The sequence below is a fragment of the Bacillus rossius genome, chromosome 8, assembly GCF_032445375.1.
Source record: "Bacillus rossius redtenbacheri isolate Brsri chromosome 8, Brsri_v3, whole genome shotgun sequence".
Classification (NCBI taxonomy): domain Eukaryota; kingdom Metazoa; phylum Arthropoda; class Insecta; order Phasmatodea; family Bacillidae; genus Bacillus; species Bacillus rossius.
Genome location: NC_086336.1, coordinates 32,428,928 through 32,456,560, shown reverse-complemented (window position 1 = coordinate 32,456,560; position 27,633 = coordinate 32,428,928). Strand labels below are relative to the sequence as shown.

At 37.9% G+C, this 27,633-nt stretch overlaps 1 protein-coding gene across 1 annotated transcript in view; it reads right to left on the bottom strand.

Moving 5' to 3' along the window:
* LOC134534716 (uncharacterized) overlaps positions 1 to 27,633 on the bottom strand; it is a 187,094-nt gene that overhangs the window by 45,033 nt on the left and 114,428 nt on the right. Inside the window, exon 4 of the mRNA XM_063373201.1 lies at positions 15,967 to 16,090. Within this exon, the coding sequence (XP_063229271.1) occupies positions 15,967 to 16,090 (124 nt within the window). The remainder of the gene's footprint in view (positions 1 to 15,966; positions 16,091 to 27,633) is intronic.

The window sequence follows — 27,633 nt, the reverse complement described above, 5'->3', positions numbered from 1 at the left end:
ATGACGAATAAACAAATAAGTCTACATAGGATGTGCGACCGAACCTTGAGGATCTGTCTCGTGTGTTGGTTGTTTGCATTTGCTTGTTCTCGCCATTAACTAAAGGAGCTTACGGAAGATTTGATGCTCTTTTCGTGCTACAGTCATGCGGCTCCAGTTGGCTCCACCTGTGATTGCTTTTTTTGGTGAAATTGTCTTATTTATTTTCTCACCAGACGTTTACTGGGCGTCATTTTCGAGCTGTAAAAGGTTACACAAGTGGTCACAACTAATAACACTTGCGAGACTTGTTACCGCTATTAGGTGGTTTTTGGCTGGCAATGGTTGATAAATTTTAAGGAAAAAAAATAATACAGAGGGCTATTGAGATAAATGTACAGAATAACCTTTCATATAACAACAATGACAAATAAGGAAATAATCAACTCGGGTGGAAAAAGGGGGGGGGGGGGGATTATAAACAAATGCGTGCTTTCTTGATTTCAATCATTTTTATGCAATACAATTTTTTTTACCGTGTAATATTTACAAAATTACGTTAGTTAAGGCAAATATTACCACTAAAAAGTAGTGTATATCGATAGTGCTAGTACAGTACCACAGTAATCCTGAAAAATAAATTTAATACCAAACGCCAATGACATCACCGGATAAACTTTTATAGCACATATTTAACTATTAAATTAGGGCACTCCTTTGAATTATGTACTATATTTGACATGTTTACAAAATTAAACTATAAAAACATATTATGGCTTAGGAAATTTTGTTACCAAGATGGCGTTTTTTCGTTACTATTTTTCTGCCTTAGATGTCTCAGCCTTATCCATGCAGCCCGCCATGCGCACAAAGAACTTCATTAATGATTCATGCATACGTACCCGATTTCTAATACCTACCTCCCCGTTTTTAAACTACGAAATACGTAAATCGTTTCTGCCTTTTATAAAATATTGTATTTTGTAAAAAATAATGACTGGAATTATAGGTGTGAATTATGTTAGGTATTTATTGGGCTGGGTTTCCATTATTTTTTTTTCTTAAATGTTTTTACAATGTTTGGTGGGTAATCTCTTTAATACAAATTTTTCATATATTTCACAAATAACTCAATAAAGCAGAGAACATTTTTTCCAGTATGGTGGTGGTGGATATATGAAACCATTTTTTAATATGGAACCCCTTGATATTTCAGCGATCGCTTGGTGGGCAGCGGAACTAGTCCTTATTCCTAAAGACTAAGAAACTACCGCCTCCATGTTTCAGTCACCTGCGTTCACCTGTTGAGAGAGCATATGTTCGAGTTTGTTTTAAGGTTTCTCAAAACGTTTTTGTGAAGTTTATGTATTAAGTCAATTACTGTGAACTGTGTAGTGTAGGCAACCAAATTTTCGTGTTGTGTAAATATTAAGAACTAGTTTTCTTTGCCGTTTTCATGGCATTCGATTTTTGTATCTAATTTTTCAGAGATATCGTAACAATTTTTTTTTTCAAAATTGATATATTGGTAAAATGAAACCCTTAATGAAAATAATATGAAACCTCAGCTTCAAATGGTTCCGTATTACCATTTTATTTCAGTTTCATTCGAAGTAAAACTTATTTTATTTAAATACCTACTAATTTATTTATGAACGGATTTGGTCTTCATTTCTAAATAATTTTATTCTTTTGTTGCAGAATGCCAAGGACATCGATCTCCAAATTGACAGACGTGAAGAAGAGGAAAGTATGGGAGAAAAGTAAAATGGCACTGGCGATATGAGCCAATAGCGAAAAGAAAATGGTGTAAAATAGGCCGCTTAATATTATAGCATACCAAATACCACTATTGTACGCAACGCTTGCGATAAACATACAACTGCTGACGAAGCAGTTAAAAATAAACTCGGGCGACCACCTGTGCTCAACCTTAAATTGTAGAATGAGTTATTGTGTGATTTTCTTTTGATGGGGAGATTTTTTTTTTTTTTTTTTTTTTTGCAGTTTCACGAGGATGGATTTTCATCGAATAACCCTCCAAATCGCTTAAAGCTACAAACTAAGTTACTCTTTAAAAATGAATTAGCTGGTAGGTTTTGGCTAGACCATTATCTCAGACGTCACAAAAATCAATCAACTCTGAGAAACCCTATCGGAACATCATATGCGAGGACCTCAGGTTTTACGACAGAGAGAGATAATTCGTTCCATGACGTTCTATCCACAGAACATGGAAAGAAAACTTATAAAGCTAACCAGGTGTATGCAACGTTGATGAAAGTTGTTTGACGATTGTTCAATCGAAAATGGCTGAGGTGATTTCTCTGAAAGAAAAACGACAGGTGTATTTATTAACTGCTGCGAAACTTGGCTCTCTAGTAACTGTACTGTTTTATGTGTGCATCAGCAGGAGGAAACCTCGTACCTCCAATGGTGATCGTTCTCCGCAAAAATTTGGGGGGCACACATCTCCTGGAATCGTCGATGTCGCTGACCTTTTCAGGTGAACACATATGGACCTGTTTACACAATGGTTCAAACATTTCATTGAGCATGTTAAACCAACGGAGGAAGATCTTTCTCTCATAGTTCTCGATGGTTACTACCCGCACACTCGGAACGTTGACGTCATCGATTTGGCGGGGTGAAATTACATATTACACGAGCCACAAGTCACAGCCTCTGGACCGCACGTTCATGGGTCCCCTGAAGTCATGCTACAACGAGAATATCAGGCAATACGCAAGGACCAAATTCCTGGGCCATGAGACACAAGTTTAACGTTTGGTCGAGTTTACAATCAATGTTGCACAGCTGCCACAGCTATAAGTGGATTCGAAGAGACAGGTATATTTCCTTGCAATATAAATACATTTTCAGGCGCTGGATTCCTTGCTGGTGAGCACGAAGCCGCAGAAGCGGCAAATGCTGCAGAGGCAGCCAATAAGAGACTTGACAAAGAAACAACCCCAGCTAATGTCAATGCAGTGCCACACGATTAACCTCGATATATCCATAATATGTCCTGCGAACTTCATCATATTGGGGAAGACAACCTACGGAATGTTTTTGTAGATTAGCTTCCCCCACAAACAACATTTACGAGACTACAAGCGTCAAGCTGAACAGAAACTAACTCTTGTTTTTGGGCTTAGACAAGACACAGAACGAAAGCATGGAACAGGCATAGAGCGCAAAGGAAAGCGATCAGCAAGAACTGCTGGCAACACGATTCCCACTCCATCAACATCAGCAGACACTCTCAAAACCTTTAGGAATATTAAGTCAAAAACAAAGAAAAGGTAAGCCTCTTCTCTCAGTTCATCGTCAGTTGATGTAGAGTTTGGAGGCGATAAATCGGAAGACTCATATTCATATTGGTCTGCACGGGAAGACAATACTGCACAAGATGATACAATTTGCATATTTCTTAATTAACAGTTCTCTGTTTTCAGATCGAGTGAGCTGTGAGCTTCAGTGTATGATCTGCCGGCACTGGACTCACAGTGAGTGTGGTAGTGCACACCACAACCTACAATATATTGGTGATAACTGCAAATGGAACTCTTTGAACTGTGTGTAAATAAAAGGTTATTCCTACCCTGTTCAATAAATACAAGTTATTTTATGTATTGAAATAATACTGTACTCCGTTATTTTTATTTCCGCACAAATAATCTTGTTTGTGTGAGAAAAAAGGGTTTAATTTAAATTTTGAGGGTAGGTTTCCATACTGCCTTTACGAAAATTAGAAAGTCCAATTTCAAGTTCTTTAACTTAATAAAAAGTTTAGTTTTTTGGGTGTCTATAAATTTAAAAATGATCCTTTGTAAACTTTCACAGATCTTTTGGGGGTCCATCAGCGCCATAAGTTTCATTATAAAGCTGATAGGAGAGCTACATGCAACTCAAAAACAAAGTGGTCCATATTGGACTTTTACATCTTTATGATTTTAAGAAAAAATTTTTTACGTCACACGATTATGCTACTAAGATTCACAAGATGGGACTTTCAAGATTACAATAGGCTTTGAACCACTTGATAAACGACCTGATAAACTGATTCTTGCCTTGGGATAGTATCGAACCCACAATCCTCGTCACATGAGCTTGACGCTTCAGCGATCACAGACATCAATGACATTTTTTTACTGTTTTTATGTTGTTTGGCTAAAAAAAAAAGTAATATCTATTGACTTGCAAATTCTTTAAACAGCCGTGATTTTCTTGAATCATCATTATTTTGGTGATGCGTTCTAGCTTTTATTGCGTAAATACTTAAACCTGGGTTCAGTCTTTTTCAGTCCAAAACTTTCGTACAATAGAGTGTTTTTTTCACATTTAATCTATTTGGGGAACGAGAACATTTGATATGTTATCTGTTTTCTTGTCACATACTACGCAATGTAGCCAGGTGAATTTATTGAGAAAATAACTTGAGATTGCCATTACATTTAGCTAAGACATATTTGGTTCGGATACTGTGATTTCATGCTCTAAAATAAATCTCAAAAACAAAAACATAAAAGAGTGGTTCTAAAGCATGTGAAAGTCTACCATGAAAATATATTGCTTGAATAAGTTACGCGTGCAACATTTTGCCTGAGAATACAGGGATTTTTCTAATAAGGTGAAGACTGTTAGCCGTACGAGTAAAAGAATTTTACCGTACAAGTCTTCTGTGCATATATCGCGTTATAACACATTCATAATTATTGCCTACTAGAGCTCGTGTGTTACAAGAGAGACAAATTTGTTTATATTCCCCGAGGACCGGTTTGTATATGTGCTTCCAGCTAATGAAAGTGTGTCCTTGGTTATATTTAATGCTAATAGGGCTGCGTGCTGTTTAAAACGTAAACCAGCACAGTCGGGCAATCATGTGCAATGAAAACGAACGGGTCTTACCTTTTATATGACTAGTGTTTTAAGTAACAAGATTTTAAAAATATACCAACATTCAATATTCAAGAAGATTCAAGTGGAATCGCAAGACTTTTAAACACAAGTTACTAAATATATAAAGGAAATAATTAACTTATTAGAGTTGTGTGGGAAATTTACTGCTGATTCAAGGCATATCTACCAAATTTGTTTAGGAAAACGTTAAATGCACCAAAATTTTATTATAAAGGTACATATTTGAAAACACTACTATCAAATATTTTTTTTACATTGTAGTTATTTTTATCATAAACACTCTGTTGAATGATCGTAATATTAGCTGAAGCTTACAATTAACACAGGGAAAAAATTTATTTAATTAAGCTGTATAATAATAAACACATCTAATTTTTCATACAGTATTTAAAAACATGAAACAATTTAAAGTTAAGCAACTTAAACCAACAATAATATATCTTTTAAAATTTTCTTTAGTTAAAATTTAATTAAAACAATTGACGGAAGATTTACTTCTTATAGAAAACGTACTTTTACTTTCTCTTATGAAACATTTCAATCGCTCTTTCTTGATTCATGAAATAAGATAGAGAAACCTACACTATGTTTTATTTTATGGAACATGAAACTGAAATTGTCACTGATTTACTAAATCATTAGTAATATTATATAGCTGTTAAATGAAATTGTTTTTATTTAACTCATATCAGCTAGTACCATTTTATAATTATATTTAATTTAATTATGAATTATATGTACGTAATACAGATATATGTATTATTTGTATTCTGTTTCAATACATTAAAATTAATTCCATATGTAATAATTATAATTCTGTAATAATTTAAATAAATGCTGAACTACTGATTACCTTCTCTAATAACTGTTACTTTTTTTAAATTCGAGTTAATTTCTTATACAAAGAATTTATTTTGCTAAATATTGTGTAACACTACTTTATATATATACGCGATTTTTTCTTCCATGCAAGTTTAAGTGTATTTTTATGACTGTAATGGCAATAGATTTGGTACTTTTTCTTTCAATAAGTTGTGCATGTTTTGGATTCCTTATCTCAGACTAATGAGTAAATATACTATACCGCTAAATTAACGGCTAATACGTTCGTCGAGAATCAAGCAGCTTAGTAGATTTCCAGTAAAAGCGAGATTCCTGAAGATTTGATGCTGTTTTCGTGATTCAGTTATGTGGGACCAGTGGGCTCTGCCCATGATTGCTTTTTGGAAGGTGAAAGAAAGTTTAGGCTCGGGTTCACCCACTATGCTTGATTTTTTTTAAATTTTTGTTATTTGCAAATACTAATAAAAAATTTATTGCAACTACGTATACAGATTAATTTTTGTGCATTATCTATCTACAGAAACACAATAAATAGACTCTTAGAAAGTGATCTCGTCAAACAAGAAAGGTTGATCTTTGTCTGACCTTTTACAAACACCAAATAGCGTACCATAGAGGTATTAGTCTAATGAGTGGGTAGCTGTTCTAAATTTGAAGTCACTCTTGTTAGCAATTAGTTAACAAAACAAACCGTAGCTGTGTTAAGCTAATGCTAGAATTTTTTGACAGCTTGAAAGGAAGTCGCTTGAAAGAATCGTAAAAATTACATCATAAAGTATGTCATTTCCAGCTGAAATAATAACACATAAGCATGTAATTAGCGTTAAACTTCTTAATAACAAAACAAAGGGTTTTAATCCATACGGAAAATAGTAATGTGTCTTTCGTTTTTAGACTTAAATTTTCAATGTGACAAAGGTTGCCCTTACCCATTCCATAAATTATTACTTCCATGAAGCGGGTAGCAAAATATGTCTGGAAACATAACTTGAAATAATTATAGAGTAAAACAATTTTAGAATTTTTTTAGACGAAATTGATAACATTAAATTGCAATTTTCCCATCTTTGGGGGTTAATATTTTTCATTCCTAATACCTAAAGGCTATTTATGACATTTTAAAACGACACCTCCCTTAATAGATATTTACTAAGTACTATTTACTAATATTAACTAATATATAAGGTGTAAAAACTCGCGCAAGTTTTCGTAGTTGTTGTCACTTGCGCGAATTTATACACCCAATTTGTTATAGTTAGTGAATACTTTTTGAAAATATTTTTATGGCAGGTCAACAAATGCTGGGAAGGTATCGTGTTAAAATTTCAGAAGTCGCCCTAAAATAATGTTATGATGGTACAATTAAAATAAAATAAAAGCAACGGCCAGCCTTAGGAGACGTCAATAACAGTTGTTCTAAGCGGCGAGTCGGAGCGTGCAGCTTTGAGGCCTGTGACCTCGATCGCTGCGAAGCTGGTCAAGGACACGGCGGTTGCAGAGAGCTTCCACTTCCAGACGCCAGAGCGAGTTCCCGTCGTGGGCGCTCGGCTGGCGGCGAGGGAATGACCCCAGGCTGTCCTCCAGTACTCTGCAGTGGTATGTAGATTTAGGTTCAAGAGCTGCGTCCATGGTCGCAAGCCGGAGACGAGATGCCGACCGCCATCTTGGATGACTTTCACCTTCAGAATTTTCCCTTTTTTCCTGAAAAACTCTTCGAAATATGACAAAATCCTCCAAAATTTCCCTATTTTAAGGGTAAAATTCTCGTTAGGAAAATGAACCCTCCCTGAGGAAAGCAGCCTCTAAATTAAAAAGGAATCTTCCATCAAAACGGGAATTTTCCGCTCGAAATAGGGACATTTTAAAGGGTTTTTGAAGGTTTCAAAAGGATAAAGTGGGAAATTTTGAATGTCAAGGTCATCCAAGGTGGCAGTTGGCACCTCGACTCCGGCTCCCGACCCTGTATACTACTTTTTGGCCGGTCTTCGAAAGCCGTGGTCTCTAATGAGGCGAGGGACGCGGGTTCGATTCCCCAAACCTACGCATCACCTAAATTCACAAGCACCGTAATGCCACCCAAACTGTTAGAAATTAAAAGCCACTTTGTTAGCTTCTAACTTGTCTCGGGTAAACGGAAGTTTATTCGTATTTGCAATTCAATTAAACCTTCCTAGAACTTCTAAGAAAGTGTTTTTTTATTTAACCAAGCTTATCCTTGTCGCTACATGCTTAATTAAAAAACATACAATACCCTTTTTGATTTTTCATGATACGCGTAGAAATGTTGCTTTTGGATGTATCGTTTTACCGTAAAATATGGAAGACGCTTTTAATGTTGCAGCGGCAGTTGCACTTTTAGTTACAAAATGGGGAAAAAATAGCAAAGTAACCAAAGAGTATAAACAAAGATGTCTGCCACGACACTCAGCTGATGGACTGCTTGTTTGGACTAACAATTTGGACTGGTGAGACGCTGTTGCAACACCTGGCAGTTCGTACTGTGGGCTTGAGAGCCCATGGAAAGTAATCATTTCGTCAGTACATCAGTTCCGACTGATATGTTCCGAATGATAAGACCGAATTAACAGTTCGGACTGACTGTGTGTGGGAGCATTAACACAAATACACCTCTAGTCTCCGATTCAATGCACATGAGCTATGTTCTATTGGGCTAGGTTCACAATTTAAAATAAAGGTAAACGAGTGCACAGCAGGCCATGCACTCGACCTGGGTTCACAATTCAATGTTAATTCTAACCAATGAAAATTCGCGATGTATTATCCGACATCTATTGGTAGTGTTAGTAAATAACTATATTAACTACCGAATGTTTATCCTGTGACATCTTACCAGTCATTTTTGAATACAATTTTTCAACGTATGAATTAATTTGGCTCACAAAAATTTTTTAGTTAACCATTCTAACAATGAAACATTTTTATCTTTTTAACTGCATTAATTGCTAGTATTTTTATAAGCAATAGCATTAATTAGATTTTAAAGCAGGAATTACACCTAAGTATTGTAATATCTCACAATTTCGTGCCGCACTATGAATGATAAACACAAACAAATCTCTAGTCCCGCCAAAATGGCATTCTACTCCACTCTCATTGGCTGTGCGTCCGTAATAGAAGTAAAAAATATTCATTTCCCTCCTATGAACACGACCGTCCTATGCGCTGTTGTGTATCGGTAGGATCCAAAACATGGCGGTCAAATCTTGTGCACATGACCTACTGTTACGGTTATTTTTTTTATTTAATTGTGTACCCAGCTTTAGCGATTACTGTCACCGGAAACCCCTCGTGTCCATTTTTATATGAGAGTGAGGTTCGCAAGGATTTCGTGGCTAATATCTAAATTTACATATTTTTTTTAAATGTTAAAAAAGCTCTCGTGAAGTGTGTCAAGTAGACTACCTTGCGAAATTTGCAAGTCGTGTGGTTTCTTTCGTAACCCACCCAACAGGTTTTAGTGAAAATGTTAAACCCTGCCTCCGAACCTTTTTCTTGGCGTACGATTATTTACTGGTTTGTGTGCCATATAGACGCACTTTAACGATCGATACACATACTCCCACTCACTTTCGTGAAAGTGAAATAAATACCCTGTGTAAAGGTGCAGCTGTTTTGTAGGAATTTTAAGTTAAAAGCCACAGGCACATGATTCAGCACTTGTTACTGGCTATCATTAAAGATAATGTGGCACTGCCTTTAACCTGAAACTGCAACAAAGGGATATTTTCAGACACTTAACCAGTAATCTAATAACATAAGTTTTCCTCCATTGAGTAGTAGCTGAATAAATAGGCCAATATTACACCTTTACTTGCATTACTCTGGATTGTCACTTCACAAATCATAACTACCTGGGTCAGAGAAATATTAACCATCACAAACTACTTAGTGAGTTGATTGCCGATGTTCATGCAGTGACACACACAAAAAAATTTTAAACTATAGTTTGTCAAATGTAGGTATATATTATTAATAAAAACGTTTAATTGAATATGTTTGCAAGTACATGATAGAATTTAAAATTAAACTTGGAATATTTCGTCGGTATACCAATGTGCATAAAGGCTTTTGTATGAGTAATAATATAGTAAACGGTTTAGTTGAATATTCTATTTGGAATTACGGTCCTCATGGGGAAAGGTAAAAATTATATTTTAAAGCGCTGAAAAAGAGAAGTCTTAATATTAAGGTCGATGTTTTTATATATAAAAAATTCAAAACTGTGGGAGTATGTTCAGGTGGAAGGTATGTCAGGAAAATATTTTGTTCATCCCTACAGTAGACATCGTTGACAAATAGACAAACTGATAAATTTTACGTGGAACGCCATGTATGGCCATGTATGTTTAGTTGCGTACTTTGCCGATATGGCATTCTACATAACAAGGTATCTACTTGTCCTCGGTAACAACTTTAGCGATAAACAAAAGTATTTCCGGACCTACGTTCATTGACAGTTCTGTCTCTTCTGCATGTCCTGTATAAGTAACCACAGTTTAGACTTGCATTTAAGATACGTCCAGTAAATTCATTAGAATTCCGTTTTGTTTGAAATCATATTACAAAGTTTTGTATTGTCAATATAATGGGTTGTGAATTCTACTCAAAGCTGTGTTTCTCTCGGTGTTTCTAATCTTATAACAGTAAGCTCATTTTTCGTTAAGTTTGATACATCGTGCATTCGAATTAAGTGGGACAGATAGGAACGAAATACAATGCCAATAATTATTCTCTTAATCGTCGCAGTAACGGTCAATCTAGTGTAATTGGTTCTTATACGTATATTAAGTCAGCACTATTGATACTAACTTATGTGGCTTAAATAACTTGAATTTTGAAACATTTTTGCCAAATTTGCTTCCATGCTCTGTCTATTTCATGGCAAAAATTGTACGCATACATCTACTTGAATGCGTGAACTGTAAAATACTTAAAGAAAATTGCTTCGAAATCTTAAAATGAACTAATGGTTGATTTTTTTTTACTCCCGCAAAATACATACAGTCAATTTCAATTAGAAATTCAAACATTTTAGCGCTTCAGGTTCTTTGATTCAAACCACTTAACGTAGTACTCGAAATCATCATCCATCGGGTTTACATTGCTTTTGATCTCAACATATACCAAGTCTCCAGAGCAAAGTTTGGCCACTGTTTGAATAGCTCCGCTAACATCACTTTTCGGGCGGTGGTACATCAGGTTCAATCATAGACGTGCCTGGTGTCACTCGTTCCAACATCTAAAATTTTTTTCTGTTACAGTGGCAACTCGTGGGCCAAATTCGCGTATTTATACAGCTTCAATCGTTTTCGTCCAATTCATTTTCCTCGTCGCGCCTGCCAAACTCCGGCGCCATTCGCTGATCACCACGTGCTCGATCCACCTTCATCTTTCCTTCAAATTAACTGCGGTACCCTAACTTTGTCACTGATAATCTGCTTGGTTTCCGCCTCTACCTCTTGAGCTTGACCTAGCAACTCGCGTCCAGCGGCTTTGTGACGTCACATCTGACTGTATGTCTCTGATTTCGCTTTGAAATTCCTTTTCAAATTTATGCTTCTGACTCGCAATAAGTGTTCCCAAACTATGGATATTTGAGCCTTGGGCTTTTAAATAAAACTGAACATTTTCTACCACCGTTCAGAGTCGTGCCACCAAGGGCGGTTTGGGGGGGAGGCACTCCCCATTACTCAGCTATCGTTACCGACATTTATATTTATATTAAATAAATACCTCTCACCACGAAACGTTTTAGATTATAACGGGAAAAAAATTGTTTAAATGTATGTGACCCGTTATGTGTGACAAGTAAGAATGTATCATGGTAGCTTTTTAAAAAGTTTAATATTCTCTAGCTATCTCAAAAACATGTAAAATCACTTCAGGCATCATTAAATTGTTGTGCGTAGTATGATTTAAAAATATAAAAAATAAGTAAAAATCACCAGTGATGACCTACTTCGTTCTTTTCATGGGCCAGATATCATTGTTCAAACTAATCTGAGAGTCAGACACATGTGAATAAATATAATATTTCTTAAAACAATTTTTTTCGTATTGTTCCGTAGAGTAACCAATAAATACAATACGGAGCCTGTAACCAAGAAACGCAAACAAATTTAAACATAGTTTTGGCAAAAATAATAAATAAAAATGTATTCATCAAAGGAGAATTTGAAACAGTATATGTCACAAAAATGAATAAATATTAATTTTCACTATTTCTGAGAGAATACCATGGCTTCATAACGGTGTCTGCTAAAACCTTTCCCACTTAATAGCCACACAAAGATTGCCAATGCATAAGGGTTCATCTAATAATATTTTATTGAAAGATTCTTTAAGTGAGTCACCAGTTGGCAATTGATAACATATCCAGTTTTTGATAGTGATTATCTGGTATAATTTTGCATCATTGAAAAACTGTATATGTTTATTTGCTATATTTGACATTTAAAATCTCACCTTTCTAAAAACGTTATTCAAAACTAACTAAATTTATTTTTTCTACCTCCCCCTCCCCCTCCTTTCTCATAGAATAGTTGGTACGTCCCTAACTCCTGCCGAATATTGCATTCCTCATATTAAACATCCTCTATGTCTGCCTGGACATTATGCATGTGTTTATTTACTTGTGCACTGTAATTTTTTTTTGTAAATGGAACAGAAACATTCATGTTATATTACAGATATTTATGAATTTGTACATTAACATGAAAACAACTGTATCACTACAAAATAGTGTTCCCAGAAAAAAACTGTGTTCGGATTCATACCTGAGCATTTATGTTTTGTATTGTCCCAGTACCTCCAATAGTTAAAGTTACTTGTATACCGTTTCCTGAATAACTTTCCAGTAGTAAGTGCGCACATAATGAGCATAATAAATCAAAATAAAGTCAACTTGATAAATATTAAATTATATTTTCCATAGTTTAAATAAGTTATGCTTGAATGAAACATCTTTAGGTTTAAAATTATGCGCAAATTTTTGTAAGAAATACTGACTATATTCTCTAAAAACGTATATCATATAAACAAAAATATCCATAACCATGTGTTTTACAAAGTTACAAAATCTTTCCTGGAGTATGACAAACTATTTTTGGTGATTGGTTTCCAAAGAAATCTTTTGTAAGTATACATACATTATATTTCTGTGTGTTTTTGTTTGATATAGCCGTTCTATCATCTGCGTGTTTGTATGTTATAAGGCAGCAAATTGCAGTTACAATAGTCTGTGCACACATTAGTAAGCCCACTTCAACTTGTGCTAACAATTCCTACAATTTTTTCTGATTACTATTTTCTGTCGTTTCAAAATATGCCCTTTCAGAAGCAGTGTCTGTTGATTGGCGTGACAAGGGCGTCTTTCTGTCATTCCCTCGTTCCTCTGCCGTGGAATCAATTTTTCCCTTTTAATATTCTGTAAATTAACCAGCATATATTAATTCCTCATATACATTCGCCGCTATTTTTCGTGCTTCGTGATAGGCTGTCAATTATGTAGTAAACAGTATGACACAGAAAAAATACACATATAAATAAACCTAGACCTAAATTCAAACAAGAATAAAGGTAATTTTATTTGCCGTCATAAAAACAACCATGAAATCAAATTGTATACTTTCATGTTTTCTACAATAAAAAATACCAGAAATATAACGCCATGAGATGTAACAATAACTGTTATCTATCATAATTATCTGAGGCTTCCTTGTAAATAGATATATTTAAATGAGCATGGCACAAATAAAATATTACTATTTACTTCCTGCGAAAAAACTAAATATAATGCTTTCTTCATTTAATACTGTATTATTACATAAAAATACATTTCTGGAAAAACTGGCTTTCATTGTTGCAATATCGAAATCTAATATAGGGTGAAGTTTATATGGACATAAATATAATTATTTAAAGAATAATCTGGTTCAACTGAACCATAATAATTCAGATAAATTAAGAAATAATTTTAGTCAGATGTAGCTGGCTCACTCGCTACATGTTATGCTCTAAAAACGGTTGGAACCCAGATGGCCTTAACAGGGCTTAAAATTCTGCTCACGAGACTGCAAAGCAGCCATACATTAGTCGCTGACGTATCAAGTAGAAGGGAACTTTTTTTTTGTCCCCGGGGCCAGGACAGCGGCAGGCCTGCCAACTGCGTCTTGCGCAGTGCGCATACGCGATGGAAGTTGCGACGCACTTCGCGCGATGAAAGTGGCCCGGGAGAGGAGCGAGTGAAAGTAACAGTTAGCATATTAAGGCGAATAGCACGCGACTTAAAACCTTCTCTTCTTTTACTCCAATCAGTAAGAAGGTGATATCCGGGCTCGCAGGTACCTTTAAACAATAGTAGAAGAACCGGTTGGCAAAACAAAATAAGTTTTGAGAAGGAGGATAAGTAAGCGTAACCAAGCCCATTGAGGTAAGACGTCAGAGAATGGGTATGTGCAATCTTTGCCGAGTTAGTAATTGAAGTCAAAAATGAGCATCTTACACGTCTGGATAGTTTTTGTTAAGATGCTAATTCTTTGCTGATGTATTTTTAACTGCATGATGACAATTTTACGATTCTTCCTAATGAGGTCCTTTCAAGCAAACAAACCAACTCGTGACTTTAGTCTTTAAACTGCTAATATTTGTTTTGTTAACCAGATGTTAATCACAGAAAAAAAAATTCAATTTCAGAACCAACGCACACTAATACCTCTATGAGCAAGCCAGAAAAATTTAGGGCCTGAGACAAATGTTCAAAGTTTTGTACATTTTTATTAATAATTTTAAAATCAATAACCGGCTCAGATCCAGTTTAATACAAGAAAAATTGAGAAATTCAGGTATATTAGCAATAGAGCATGGCACTACTTTTTAATACGTGTTTTTCTCAAGTAGCTTGGATAAGAAATTCTTTATCCCATTTACAATTCCACAGAAATGTTACAAAAACCAAGATGAACATTTTTGAACAAGGATGTCTCGAGAATTAGATGGTTTAAACTAAATTGAGTATTGTACTGAGGAATATGTTTGTTTATTTCAGTACACTACAAGGATTGTAATTACAAACATAGCAAACAAATGAAATCATAAATAACTACGCAAACCCAGAATTTCAATTCAAAACATCAGGCAGGCACATGCTAAAAATAAGCAACTTACTAAATACATTCCAGCTGATGTGGATTTATTCGAACTCTTGAAATTGGCGTTTTTTTTGTCAAGGAGGTGTTAGGACACGAAACTTCTTTTCCTAATAGGTATTTTGTAGCGATGGGCGAATCCACTTTTTCTCAAATCCGAATCTCGAATTAGAATTTTTCAAAAGAATGCAACCAATCAGAATTCGACTCTCTAGAATCAAGAATAAAAAAATTTCATCATTTCGTGTAGAAAAATTTTCCCTGAAGTACTGAACTAAAGTTCTCAGAGCGCTGTAGCTCCATTCACGCAATCCATTTCAGCTACACTACACCGAATATCCCTTCCTAAAATGTTTCCTTGAATATAAAATCTTTCTAATACTAAAGCTTTAATGGGATTTTACAATAAGAGGATTTTATCATCCCTTCACAATTTTTTTTCAGTCTAAGCACATGAAGACGAGCGGATATTAAATTGAATTTTATGTAGTTGTTGACAGGAATGACGGTCGCAAGTCGATTCCGCAAACTTTGACATTAGCTGGTGTTTGCCATCGCACGGCGGTTCCTTTTTCTCTCGCCAAGTACAGCCTTATTTCCACCAGAGGACCACGCAATCTATTGCGATGAAGATCTGATTCCACGGGATTGTCCACACACACGTCACCACACCAGTCCTGCATCCCACAACCAGAATTGTGTGCACGGTTAAATTGTCCTTCGTAACGTTGCCATTAACAACCGGACCTATTCGCACCATCTTCCACACTACTAGACAAAAAAAAATACTTAATAGACACAAAGTCGTCCTTAAACAGTAAATTTCGCCAATAACTAAATAGTTTAATCCTTCCTGAACACCTAGTTTCCACACAGCAGCTGGAATGCAACATGCATGCTGGCTCTGGGAGTCTCCGTGCACGAGCTAGCGCCGACTGTTACCTGGTAGCGTTACTCCAGCAGCGTCAACAGCCGTTAGCAAGCAGCGTCGCGCGACCTCGCGCTCGCCGTCCGAAGCGGTTAATGAGGCGGGGCCCCGAGTACAACTAATTACCTTTCTGACCTATGGTGCAGACGTGGAACATCTGGCAGCCCGTCTCCACGTCGGCGTAGTAGCCGCCGATCACCTTGTTCTCGCAGGAGAAGTTCGTGTCGGGCAGGTTGTCGAAGTCCAGGAACTGAAACAACCACGAGCGATCTTGGAATTTAACATCTGTTTGCTACAATTATAATTTTGGACTGTCCGTCCCAATTTCTGAAATGTCATGGAACAATTCGAATCACCAGTAGTTGATCCAGGAATTTGGTTTGGGAGGGGCTTGACCCAGCTGAGGCTAGGCTTTATCATGGCAAACACTAAAACAATAGTGGACCCAGATGCTTTTGGAGGGGGCTTGAGCCCCTTAGCCGCTACTGCGAATCACCCAGACATTCTATACATTGTTGGAACTGCGTATTTGCTAAAAGGCTATACAGTCTGTAAACGCCGCCAGTTCACAGGTGCTGACTTCAAAAAGCAGCCAAAGCTAAATCCTGTGCCACGGCAAATAAAAGTTCACACGTCCAACAGCCTCTACGCGCCAGGCACCGAACTGGCGTGCAGTCTTCTCTTTTGGAACTTAAGAGGCCACTCCAGTGTTTCAGGGGCACTACGCAACCCGCGTTAACCTCATAAGATTCAATGCTATTTTCATTTTGCTTATAACTAATTAACTATTATAGATTTAGAAATGATGCTTGCTTGATATTTAAGACAACGATGCTCTTAACAAAGCTCCTTTCTTCAAAAACGTGCATAAATTATGGTTCAAACCTAGACAATACACTTATGCATATTAGTAAAGATTAGTATAAAACCATAATTTATGCAAGTTTTTGAAGAAAAGGGCTTTGATAAGAGCATCGTTGTCTTACATATCAAGCAAGCATCATTTCGAAATCTATATTAGTTAATTAGTTATAAGAAAAATGAAAATAGCATTGACTCATATGAGTTTAACGCGGGTTGCGTAGTGCCCCTGAAACACTGGAGTGGCCTCTTAAAGCGGTGACTATAATTTTACGCTGAAATATTAAAGATAAATGTTTCCAGCATTTTTCCATACAACTTAAAATACCGTGTTTAGAATTTTGCATACCTAAAAAAAACGTACGTGAAAGCACATGTTTCAGCCGTTATGCTGCGTTTCGATGAACAGAAACGTCTCGCTACCGGCGGCCAGAGGCACGCTGTGCCGTCAGCGCCGTCACCACGGCCGGCGTCACCACGACACAAGGGAGGGAGCCAGGAACTTGCCGCGGACCCTGGGGTACAAATACTGATACAGCCCAGGAACGTGACTCGGGATTGGACGACTGAAGAGCCGCTACGGAGTCCCAGAGACTGAAGGTGAGAAGATCCCAAGAGGCGCGATAGGCTGAATTATAGGGTACCGAGTCATTTTAACACTTAGTGTCCCTTGTATGTTGATACAACTGAGCGACAACAGGTTACAATTATGGTTCAAGGGAGATAGATAATAATATCGTCAAATAAAGGCTGCACATTTATAACAGCCAGGCTTTTAAATTCATACCCAAGATCTCTGGCAGTTGGAAAATCATTGAGCGGTTATCCGTATGGGAGTCAACCGGATTTTGGATATACGAATCATAATGACCGTTAAAAAAAAGAAGAAAAAACCCATTAAACTCGAAAACTTGAAACGAGACACTTGTAAACACAAGTGCTATTCGTAATAAGACACTTTCAGCTAATCTTTTGAGGTCTCTAAATAGTGCATTAACACCTGGAGTTCTGCACGCCGACATGCCTAGAAAGTTGTTGAGGGGGGAGGCTAGCTTGGATCCTCTGCCTCTGCTGTGGAGTGATAATCGCGTAATGTCTAGGACACATTAGATAAGAGATAACTCCATTGGTTCGCCATTGCATTCTGAAGTACGAACATGGAGTGGTACTTATGGGGCCCGCCTAGTCAGGGGTGTGTTTGTGTTAGTGAAACGGGATGATAAGTGCGACGCTCATTGGTGCTTCTAGCGCGGTACCGCCTCTAAGTGCAAGGCTCTGCACTGCCACGAAGTCTTCTCGTCGTGCATAGAGCAACTATAAGATTTAAGCGGTAACCGTATCATTATATGGTGGATAAATGGAGATAAAGGTGTAGTGCAAGTCCCTTGAGTGTTTTCAAGAATCCGTAACGCGCGTTTCAGTCATTTTCATTTTCCTAAATATGCAGTTTAAAAACTAAACATGGAAACAGAACTTCTCATCCACCCTCAGCGTATTCTTAAATGCTTTTTATTAGCAGACGCCTCCACTCAGCTAACTTGAGCAGTTTTCAAATAGCGTGGTTTTTTGGGGGGCCCTTCACACCAAATGTATGCCTAACTAGACGGGGGCCTAAAGTGCGCAGGGGTTATCAGTCGCAAAGAAACGTTTTAGTGTCATTAATTAGGTTTCATTACAATTCAATTCGTATTTGTTAGAACTTTAAGAACAAAGCTTATGTAATTTTATTGGCTATCTCTTAGAGACATTCCCTTCCCTACAGATGATGCTTGAACCTTGAATACATTTAGAATCAAGAGATAAATAAGTCATTTGGTTCTGTAAAAAAGATTTTTACATCCTGTGACTTTCAGTTGTTGTCACACTCACTGTTCCTGCATGTTTTTTTTATTACAAAAAAGATAATTATTAATTGTATATGTTCCTGCAATGTAAAAAATTAAAGCAGATCAAATAATACTTAGCCAGGAGAACACATTTGTCAGAAATGTAGAATGGATAGAAGTAAAAATGATAAAACATGTAAAATGCTCTCTCAAATAGTGTATCTTGACCAAAAATCACTGCTACTCCACTAATGTTTAAGCCATTTATAATTTTATGAGGGATTATAACTACATAAAACACTTTAAATCTATTTAAAAATGATTTTTTGCAGCATGTATAGCAGTTAAGTGCCAGTTTCAGGAAATTCAACTTGGGACATCTCAACCCTTTTGGTTAAAATAGTCAGCATTCGTTTTGCACCTGATGCATGATAAATATATAATAATGTATCAGGCAGCTCCGCTGGGCAAGTTACCGTTCTGGACATCTTCATTGAACACGCCCTTGTCCTTGGAGCGCAGAACACCGTAGTGTCCCCCTCCTCAGCCCCATTGTCGCATCGGTATCATCCTCTCTTAGGTTTCCTCACACGATTCGGGCAGTCGCGCTGGACGTGCTCCCTTCTCGACATGCGAAGCACCGTGGGTGACCTCTTGTTCTTCGAACCAGTAGACTATTCTCCTGTCCAATCGTGTTATCACAGCATTGTCTTCCTCTCTTAGGTTTCCTCAAACGATTACGGCAGTCGCGCTGGCCATGCTCCCTTCTCGACATGCGAAGCACCGTGGGTGACCTCTTGTTCTTCGAACCAGTAGACTCTTCTCCTGTCCAATCGTGTTATCACAGCATTGTCCTCCTCTCTTAGGTTTCCTCACACGATTCGGGCAGTCGCGCTGGCCATGCTCCCTTCTCGACATGCGAAGCACCGTGGGAGACCTCTTGTTCTTCGAACCAGTAGACTCTTCTCCTGTCCAATCGTGTTATCACAGCATTGTCCTCCTCTCTTAGGTTTCCTCACACGATTCGGGCAGTCGCGCTGGCCATGCTCCCTTCTCGACATGCGAAGCACCGTGGGTGACCTCTTGTTCTTCGAACCAGTAGACTCTTCTCCTGTCCAATCGTGTTATCAGAGCATTGTCCTCTCTTAGGTTTCCTCACACGATTCGGGCAGTCGCGCTGGCCATGCTCCCTTCTCGACATGCGAAGCACCATGGGTGACCTCTTGTTCTTCGAACCAGTAGACTCTTCTCCTGTCCAATCGTGTTATCACAGCATTGTCCTCCTCTCTTAGGTTTCCTCACACGATTCGGGCAGTCGCGCTGGCCATGCTCCCTTCTCGACATGCGAAGCACCGTGGGTGACCTCTTGTTCTTCGAACCAGTAGACTCTTCTCCTGTCCAATCGTGTTATCACAGCATTGTCCTCCTCTCTTAGGTTTCCTCACACGATTCGGGCAGTCGCGCTGGCCATGCCCCTGTTCTCGACATGCGAACAAGTAGTATATAGTAAATGGGTTCCGGGCACACGGAGTCTGGGGAAGGTGTGAGGTGGGGTCAATGACCGACAGTCCTGACGACACAAAGGCCATTTTTGGTGTCAAATTAAATAAAAATTACTTAAAAAAATACTAAAAATAACTGAAAATTCCGAACAATTTCCCTATTGCGAGGGAAAATTCCCGTTTTTAAGGAAATTTTCCCAGGTTTCTCTAAAAAATTCAAAAATTCGTAATTTGGAATTCCTTAAAAGACTCTTGCCTTTGAAAGAACCCAAATTCCTAAAAACGGCTTTAATTCCCCATCGACAAGACTCCCTAAGCCTCCGAGGTCACGACCTTGACCTTGGCCATAAACACGAAATCTTTAATTTTTTACCTTAAAATTCTGAAAAAATTCACAAAAATTCCACATAGCGGTTTAAATTCCTCGTTTTCTAGCCGCCCTAAGCCACCTAAGTCATGACTTTTACCTTTGAACTTGACCATAGATTTGAAATTTTAGTTTATGACCAAAAAATTAGAATTTTTTTTCAAAATATAAAAAAATTGCTCACTTCAAAATTTTAGTTACCCAATCCATTCCGGTCCTTGGTTCGATTCCCGCCGAGAGTACACATTTAATTTATATATAAAAAGTAAAATATTCTTAGTTGCAATTTAAATAAAATTTAAATAAAAAATTAATTACGCCACATTTTGCACTCTAGAAACGTTGCACTTTTCGTTACGCCTGACATCTTGTAAATCCGTAATTTTTTTCTAGAAATTCGGGAAAATTTTATAATTTCATAAAAATTTAATTAATACAATATTTTAATAAAACCTTTAGCCATCTTAAATTAAGACTTCACTGGTGCACTTTTCGTTATGGTCGCCATTTTGAATTACAGAAGCGTTGAATTTTGTGTTACACCCGACATCTTGAATGTGTATGACTTCATCTTTGCACTTTTCGTTACGGCCTCCATCTTGTATGCTAGAATGTTGCAATTTTAGTTACATCCGCCATTTTTAAATTCCCTAATTTTTATCCGATTTAGATGGGAAACATTTTTTAATAAATAAACAATTAAATAATAAAATTATAATACAAAAATGTAAATGCGCCATGAAGTCCTCGGCTTGAATTCGACGAGGTCATTCAATTCAAAATGGCGATGGATCCTTCCTCCAGGGAAGCCACTGGCAGGCTTACCTCCCACCATTAATGCCAAGACAGATATTACGCCATCAGGTATGATGCCATGGGCCGCCATCTTGTTGTCGTCTGGTTAAGGCCGCTATCACATTTTCGTCTGCTAGAAAGCACTTTCATTTCACTCTTCATTTCGTTCTTTATTTTCTCTTGGCACTCTTCATTTCATTTTTCATCTCTTCCTGGCCACTCTTCACTTCGGTCAAGAAACCCATTATGTTCTTAAATTCGTCCGCAGCCATCTCCCTTGTCCACATACACGATTAATCTGTCACTATCACTACTGTCCTACGAACTAAACTATAATTTCACCTATGAGCTAACCTAAACTTCTACTCAAAACATACACTAACCTTACTACAGTCAAAACTAACTACAGTTCCTAACACCAATTTGAATCTCGTAAATCTAAATTCTTAAGTTTTCATTGTTTAGTTTTTCTATTCACTATTAATTATTCGTAAATTACTTTATTAGGGGTATCCAACTTCTGACACCAAAATGTTACGAGTAGGAAAAACGGGTTATAAGGATAGTATATTTACTAAATATATTTATATTACTAATTAAATCACCACACTTAATGTTTGTTCACAAATCACACGCAACTTAAAACTGTTTGTTTATTAATCACTAAATATCTGTCTAGTCCTCACAGAAGCTAGGATCAACAGTGATTCGCACCTTAACTCGCACCTGTCCGCACGCACAGTCTCGCACCACTCGGTCACACATGCACTGCCTCGCCGAACTCACACTTCACTCCACTGCCTGCTGGAACCCTCGCAACTCCCGCGCCGGTCGGCTTCGCCGCTTTTATACCCTTGGCAGTCTTTCTGGAGTGGTTGTGACGTGTCGCGTCATCCCGGGCTGACCCGACCACTGGCGGATCCAGAGGGGGGGGCCATAGCGGCATGGCCCTCCCCTGAACCCGGAATATATATAATTTTCTCCTAATTCCTTACCATAGTTTCTCTAAACTTACATAAGTGTTATTTTACTGCAGTGCTATAGATAACAGGACGTTTTAGAACTACAAATAAAACCAACTAAATATTTTTAAATTCTAAATGTGCGATTATTGTATTAGAAAATTTAATTTGGCCCTCCCCTGACCTTCATTCTGGATCCGCCCTTGGACCCGACGCTCGAAGCTTCCAGAAGGTCGTCGCGCCAACCATCCCACTCTATGCAGTGGCCCGCGGAATTCCCAGGCCGCTGTGGGATGGATAACAGCGCTGTGGACGGAGGGTGCGGGGGTAGGAGGGGTGACGAGGCCGAACCGCTATAATTCCCGAAGGTATGCGTGTGACGTCAGTTAATATGCGGGGCCGCCAAGCAGCTTAGGTAACAGGCGCGCGTCTCGGCCTTGTCTCCCGCGTTCGTAACAACAAGAAAATTAATTGTTCAATTAAATTTCTGGAAACGAATCTCTCGTAGTTTCCGCACCCGCCGCTGGAATTCGCTGCCGGGACAGCTACATTGACTATCGAATTATTCGATTTGTAAATAAAATTGTTAAAATCGTGTTAAAATACTGTTAGTCTTGTTAAAATTCTTTAAAACAGTTAATACTATAATTTTTTTTTTTTTGGCCTTGTGAAGTTTGGTTTGGATCATCCGCCACAGATGGCAGCACCGTGGTTACACATTTCCGTTCCATGCGACTTGCGTTCGTTTCGCGAAATTACTCCTGCCAAATGCCGTATGAGAGCTTGGATTTCTTTTTTTTTTTTTTCCCAAAAGGAACATTTCCCCCGCAAGGTTGTTCCCGCCCGCATATCCACTGGTGACCTTTCGTCGTCGCCCGGAATGTGTGCGGCCGGACCCGGATCGGCCCGCCCCGCGGGTGAAAGCCAGTCCCGCCCCGCATCCTGCGAGGGGGTCCTGTGACTCGCTCGCGACCTTGCGCCGCTCCGCGCAGAGAGGCGAGCCTTCCTCCCCCTGAGTCACCGGCGCGCGGCGTTCCTGAGTCACCCAGCCGAGCGACATTCCTTCCCCTCGACCCTAGACCCTCGACCCTTGACCCTTGACCCTAGATCCCGTGGGGCGACGCCCTTCTCGGCGGCGAGGTCCGTCCCTATCCTCTCTCGCGACACTGCTAGGGATGGCGACATCTCTCCGAACATCGATACGTCAGCATTTCGATATATCGACACAGATAAAATATCGATATCAAACGATGTATCGGGTTATCATTATACCGAAACTATAACTTTGTTTAAATTATTATAATAGTAAAATTTAAGTAGGTTTACATATGTAATAGTGAGTTCTATATACATCTAACATTTTATGATAAAATGAACTCATAAGTTTGGTTCTCACTAGCAAATAAAATCGTCTAGAATTTTTTTCTTTCAATTTTTTACTATTCATTAATGGTCTTTGTTTATAATATAACAATGTATTCTAATAATAATTATAATTTCGATATTATCAATACAAAATATTGAGAAAAAAATCATCGATTCCAAAATATTATTATTTTAAAACTGATATTTCGTTATTTTTGAATGTTGATGTATCGTTGCCATCCCTACTTGGTGCGGTCACGTGGAGTCTTCTTCGAGGGCCGTGGTCGCTGACGCGAGGGTCGTTGGCTCGTTCCCAGCTACCCCCGGAATGACTCGAGTTTAAGAGGAGAACCAAGATTACTTCGCAGATTCGTTGGGCAGTTAAGTAGACTTGTAGCGCATATCCATCTGATTCAAGTTGCTGATCGTATGCTACATACATAGTTTTTTTTTCACGGCCTTCACGACCCTGAGACAGTTATAGACAACGAGGAGAAGTAGTTATGTAATCACTAGAGTCACGATTATTTCACGGATTTAATGCAGAAAATTATTTAACTCCCTTAGTAGGCATAACATCAAATACTTTCAAAGTTTTCTTTCAAACAGCCTTAAAAACGTTTGACTAAAACATTTGAAGTGTAAACATCTTAGCTCTCGGTATACGGCATTTGGTAGGAGTAATTTCGTGAATGGAGCGGACATCGCATGGGACGGAAATACGTAACCACGGTGCTGCCATCTGTGGGGGATGGCACGAACCATACTTCACCAAGCCAAAGGGAAACTTTATAGTACTAACAGTTTTGATTAATTTTAACAAGATGGACAATGTGCTAACAAAATACCTTGTTGAAAATTAGGACCAAATCCGGGGTTTAGTATTTTTTTCAAGCCCCTTTCCTTTTATCGGAGCCGTTTCATTATAATGGTTTAAAATTTCTCTCTGCAAATTGAATGATTCAAAAGTTGGCATAGCTGTTCCGGCAGCGAATCCTAGTGGTGGGTGCAGAAACTACGCGTGTTTCGCGTTCAGGAATGTAGTTGAAAACACAGTTTGGGTATACTTATCTCTCTCGGCATTATTGTAATGACTTTTATGTTGAATCTCGTGTCCGAGATTCGTATTATAAGTGTATTTGCAACATGAGAACACATGAATTTGCTCGGTACCGAGGTTAGATGTTTACACATCACTGGTACTGAAAGACTAGCTTACATTTATTTTCCAATAGGCCTACAACCAACCTTTACCTCAAGGATAGAAAAAAAAAGGAGTTGAACAAAAAAAATATATAATTTCTTCAGTAGGTACAGTATCAACTCCATTTATAGTTATTGTAAACCTTATAGATAGTATCTCAAACTTCTGTCTGAAAAAATCTATACGACCAGCCCTTACTGAAAATTAGTGGCCAAAATTAGGTTACCGATAAAATAATTAAATGAGGTTCTCTCCTAGTAGACACAATATGGAGCCGTAAAAACCTCATAAAAATTATCTATATATTACCAAAACTTTTCTCTGAAACTTTTTTTTATAATTGCAAACCTTAGTGCAGGCAATGAATAAATCTGTTTAGTGCTTCATTAATTGTATGTTAATTTCATGGGAGTTTTCACTAGCGGCATAGCACAGAAGCTACCTGTGCTAGGCTGGTGTCAAGATAATGTCCATGTAATTTTTACCGATAATTTTGTAGAAATTCTGCGAAAATTATGGATGGATTTCATATAAAATATTTCAAACATTTTGTTGCATGGAACATAAAATAATGTGTGCTCGATGATTCCAGAATATATATATATGTATTTTTTTACATTATTTTTCAGAATGTTCCAAAATAAATAGGCTATTCGAAAACTACCTGCGTCTGTAGGCTGAGTCGCAGGGAATTTTTTAACCTAATTAAATAATTCATAATAGTGAGCTCGGCTATGAGTACATTTTAGTACATCCAGAACGCGTTTTTTTTTTACCCAGTAGGGATAATTCCATGGGACCTGGCTAGTATTTACTGAAACAGCCTTCAAAGTGTAAAAACGAACTGCAGCTAAATTCATTAATAAATAATTTACCAATTAAAATGCACGAATCCTACCTCAACATTTTTTTTTGTGTAACATCTTAGCTCTCGGTACATGGCATTTGGTAGGAGTTATTTCGTGAATGGAACGGAAGTCGCTTGGAACGGAAATGTAAGTTAACAAAGTCAAAAGGGAAACTTTATAATATTAAGTGTTTAATAAATTGTAACATAATGGGTAGTACTATGATAAAATACCGTGTCATAATTTTCAAGTCTTTTTAGCTTTTATCAGAGCCGTTTAATTATATAGTTTAAAATTTCGGTCTGCTTATCAAATTATTCTATAATTGACGTAGCTGCACCGGCAGAGAGTTCTAGCGGCGGGTGCGGAAACTACGTGTGTTTCGCGTCCAGATATGTAGTTCAGAACACAATTTTCTTATATTTGTCAAGCTCTAAATTATGTTAAGGAAATCTACGTAAAATTTTATGTCAGAGTTTCGTATTTGAAGTGTATTTGCAACATGAAAACACAAAGTATTTGCCCGTTACCGAGGTTATATGTTTCACATATCTGGCGAGAGCTGAAAAACTCGTTCATATTTTTATTTTTATTTTTGATTTAGGAGATATGCCCGTGAGAATTTGGCCTTCGTTTCCTGATCCGTGGAGGAACCCACGTGATCTGGCCTGGTCCCAAATCTAGGCCTTGAGCGCGGCGCGATTTTTCCTGCTTTGTCGGTCAAAAGGTTTTGTAGGTTTACAAAATATGATCGTGATGGACATGCCGTCTACTCCCGTGCTTTCTTAGGCTGGGCAAACACATCATCAGACAAGCCACGACGCGACACGGCGCGTCACCGTATTTCCGTTACCTTGTTTCTTTCCATGTTTTTGAAATAAAATTGCTGTCGCAATACTCCTTCAAAGATGTATTACATGAACGAGGTCTTTCCTGTAATGAACTTACTAATGGATCTGCATCCAGCTCCATTGTGTGAAAAAAGGTCAATGAACATACTTTGCAAGTGAATATTTACTCAAATTAAAGTAAAGATGAAAAATAGTATTTAACTGGTCAACTAATACCATAGAGTAAATAAGGACATGCACACTACGGCATGCCTTTGTTTGCACATATTTTTATACTCGCGTATGCGCAGAGCACTGCAGCCATCAGACGGTCTGCTCGCGGATAAGTTGGAGGAGTCGTTCGATGTTGTCACTCCATGTCTGATCGCGACAGTTTTGTGCCGCGTATGATTATAGGTGTATTTTTTTTTATGTAAATGCATGGAAGACAACTACTATCAGGCAAAATGTCACGTCGTGTCGTGTCGTGCCTCATTCTGTGTGTGCCCGGACCTTACTTTCAGCTGGAGGATAACCTTCAGCTTGGAATGTGCCCCCCCCATCAACTCCCGACCTTTCGACCTGATTCCTTTCTCGATATCTGCTGAGCTTATTGGCAACACTTCGTTGGGTTCTGGGTGAGCCGTGGTCGTTAGGGTCGGGCAGTCAAAGGGTCAGTGAGTCGTTCCCACACCTCTATTTTCATTCGTAGGCAACGATTCTATGTTCACGTACCTGTCGGGTGAAGGATATCCATACTTAACAAAAATTAGCGCAGAAAAGGTATCAGAACATGCATGAAATTTGTTCACAAGGTGGCAGTTATGCAAGCTTAGTACCAGCAATAGAATGATCTGTATAGAGAACATTCTAAACGGCAGTTTATAACAGTTCCATGTGTTACATTGACATTAATATTGCACCTATAACCTATCAGGTAATTATTGTCTCTATATAAACCTTCTAAGTGAGTTGAAAGTACCAAACTTTGGTTTCTAAAATCTAATTATTTCCTCAGTGTATACATAAAAGTAATGACGAGAAACGATACCCTACCTTAAATTCAACATAAAACACTTCTTCTAAAAAGCACCAGCACAGTTCAGTTCGGTAATGTTGTCCAATTAGTGTCGATTAACGTTCTAGAAGAAATATAAGGTGTATGTTTTAATCGCACTGTTAACCTGCAGGTTGCATAGAAAGAATAAAAGCCTGAAACCAAAGTGCAGGAAT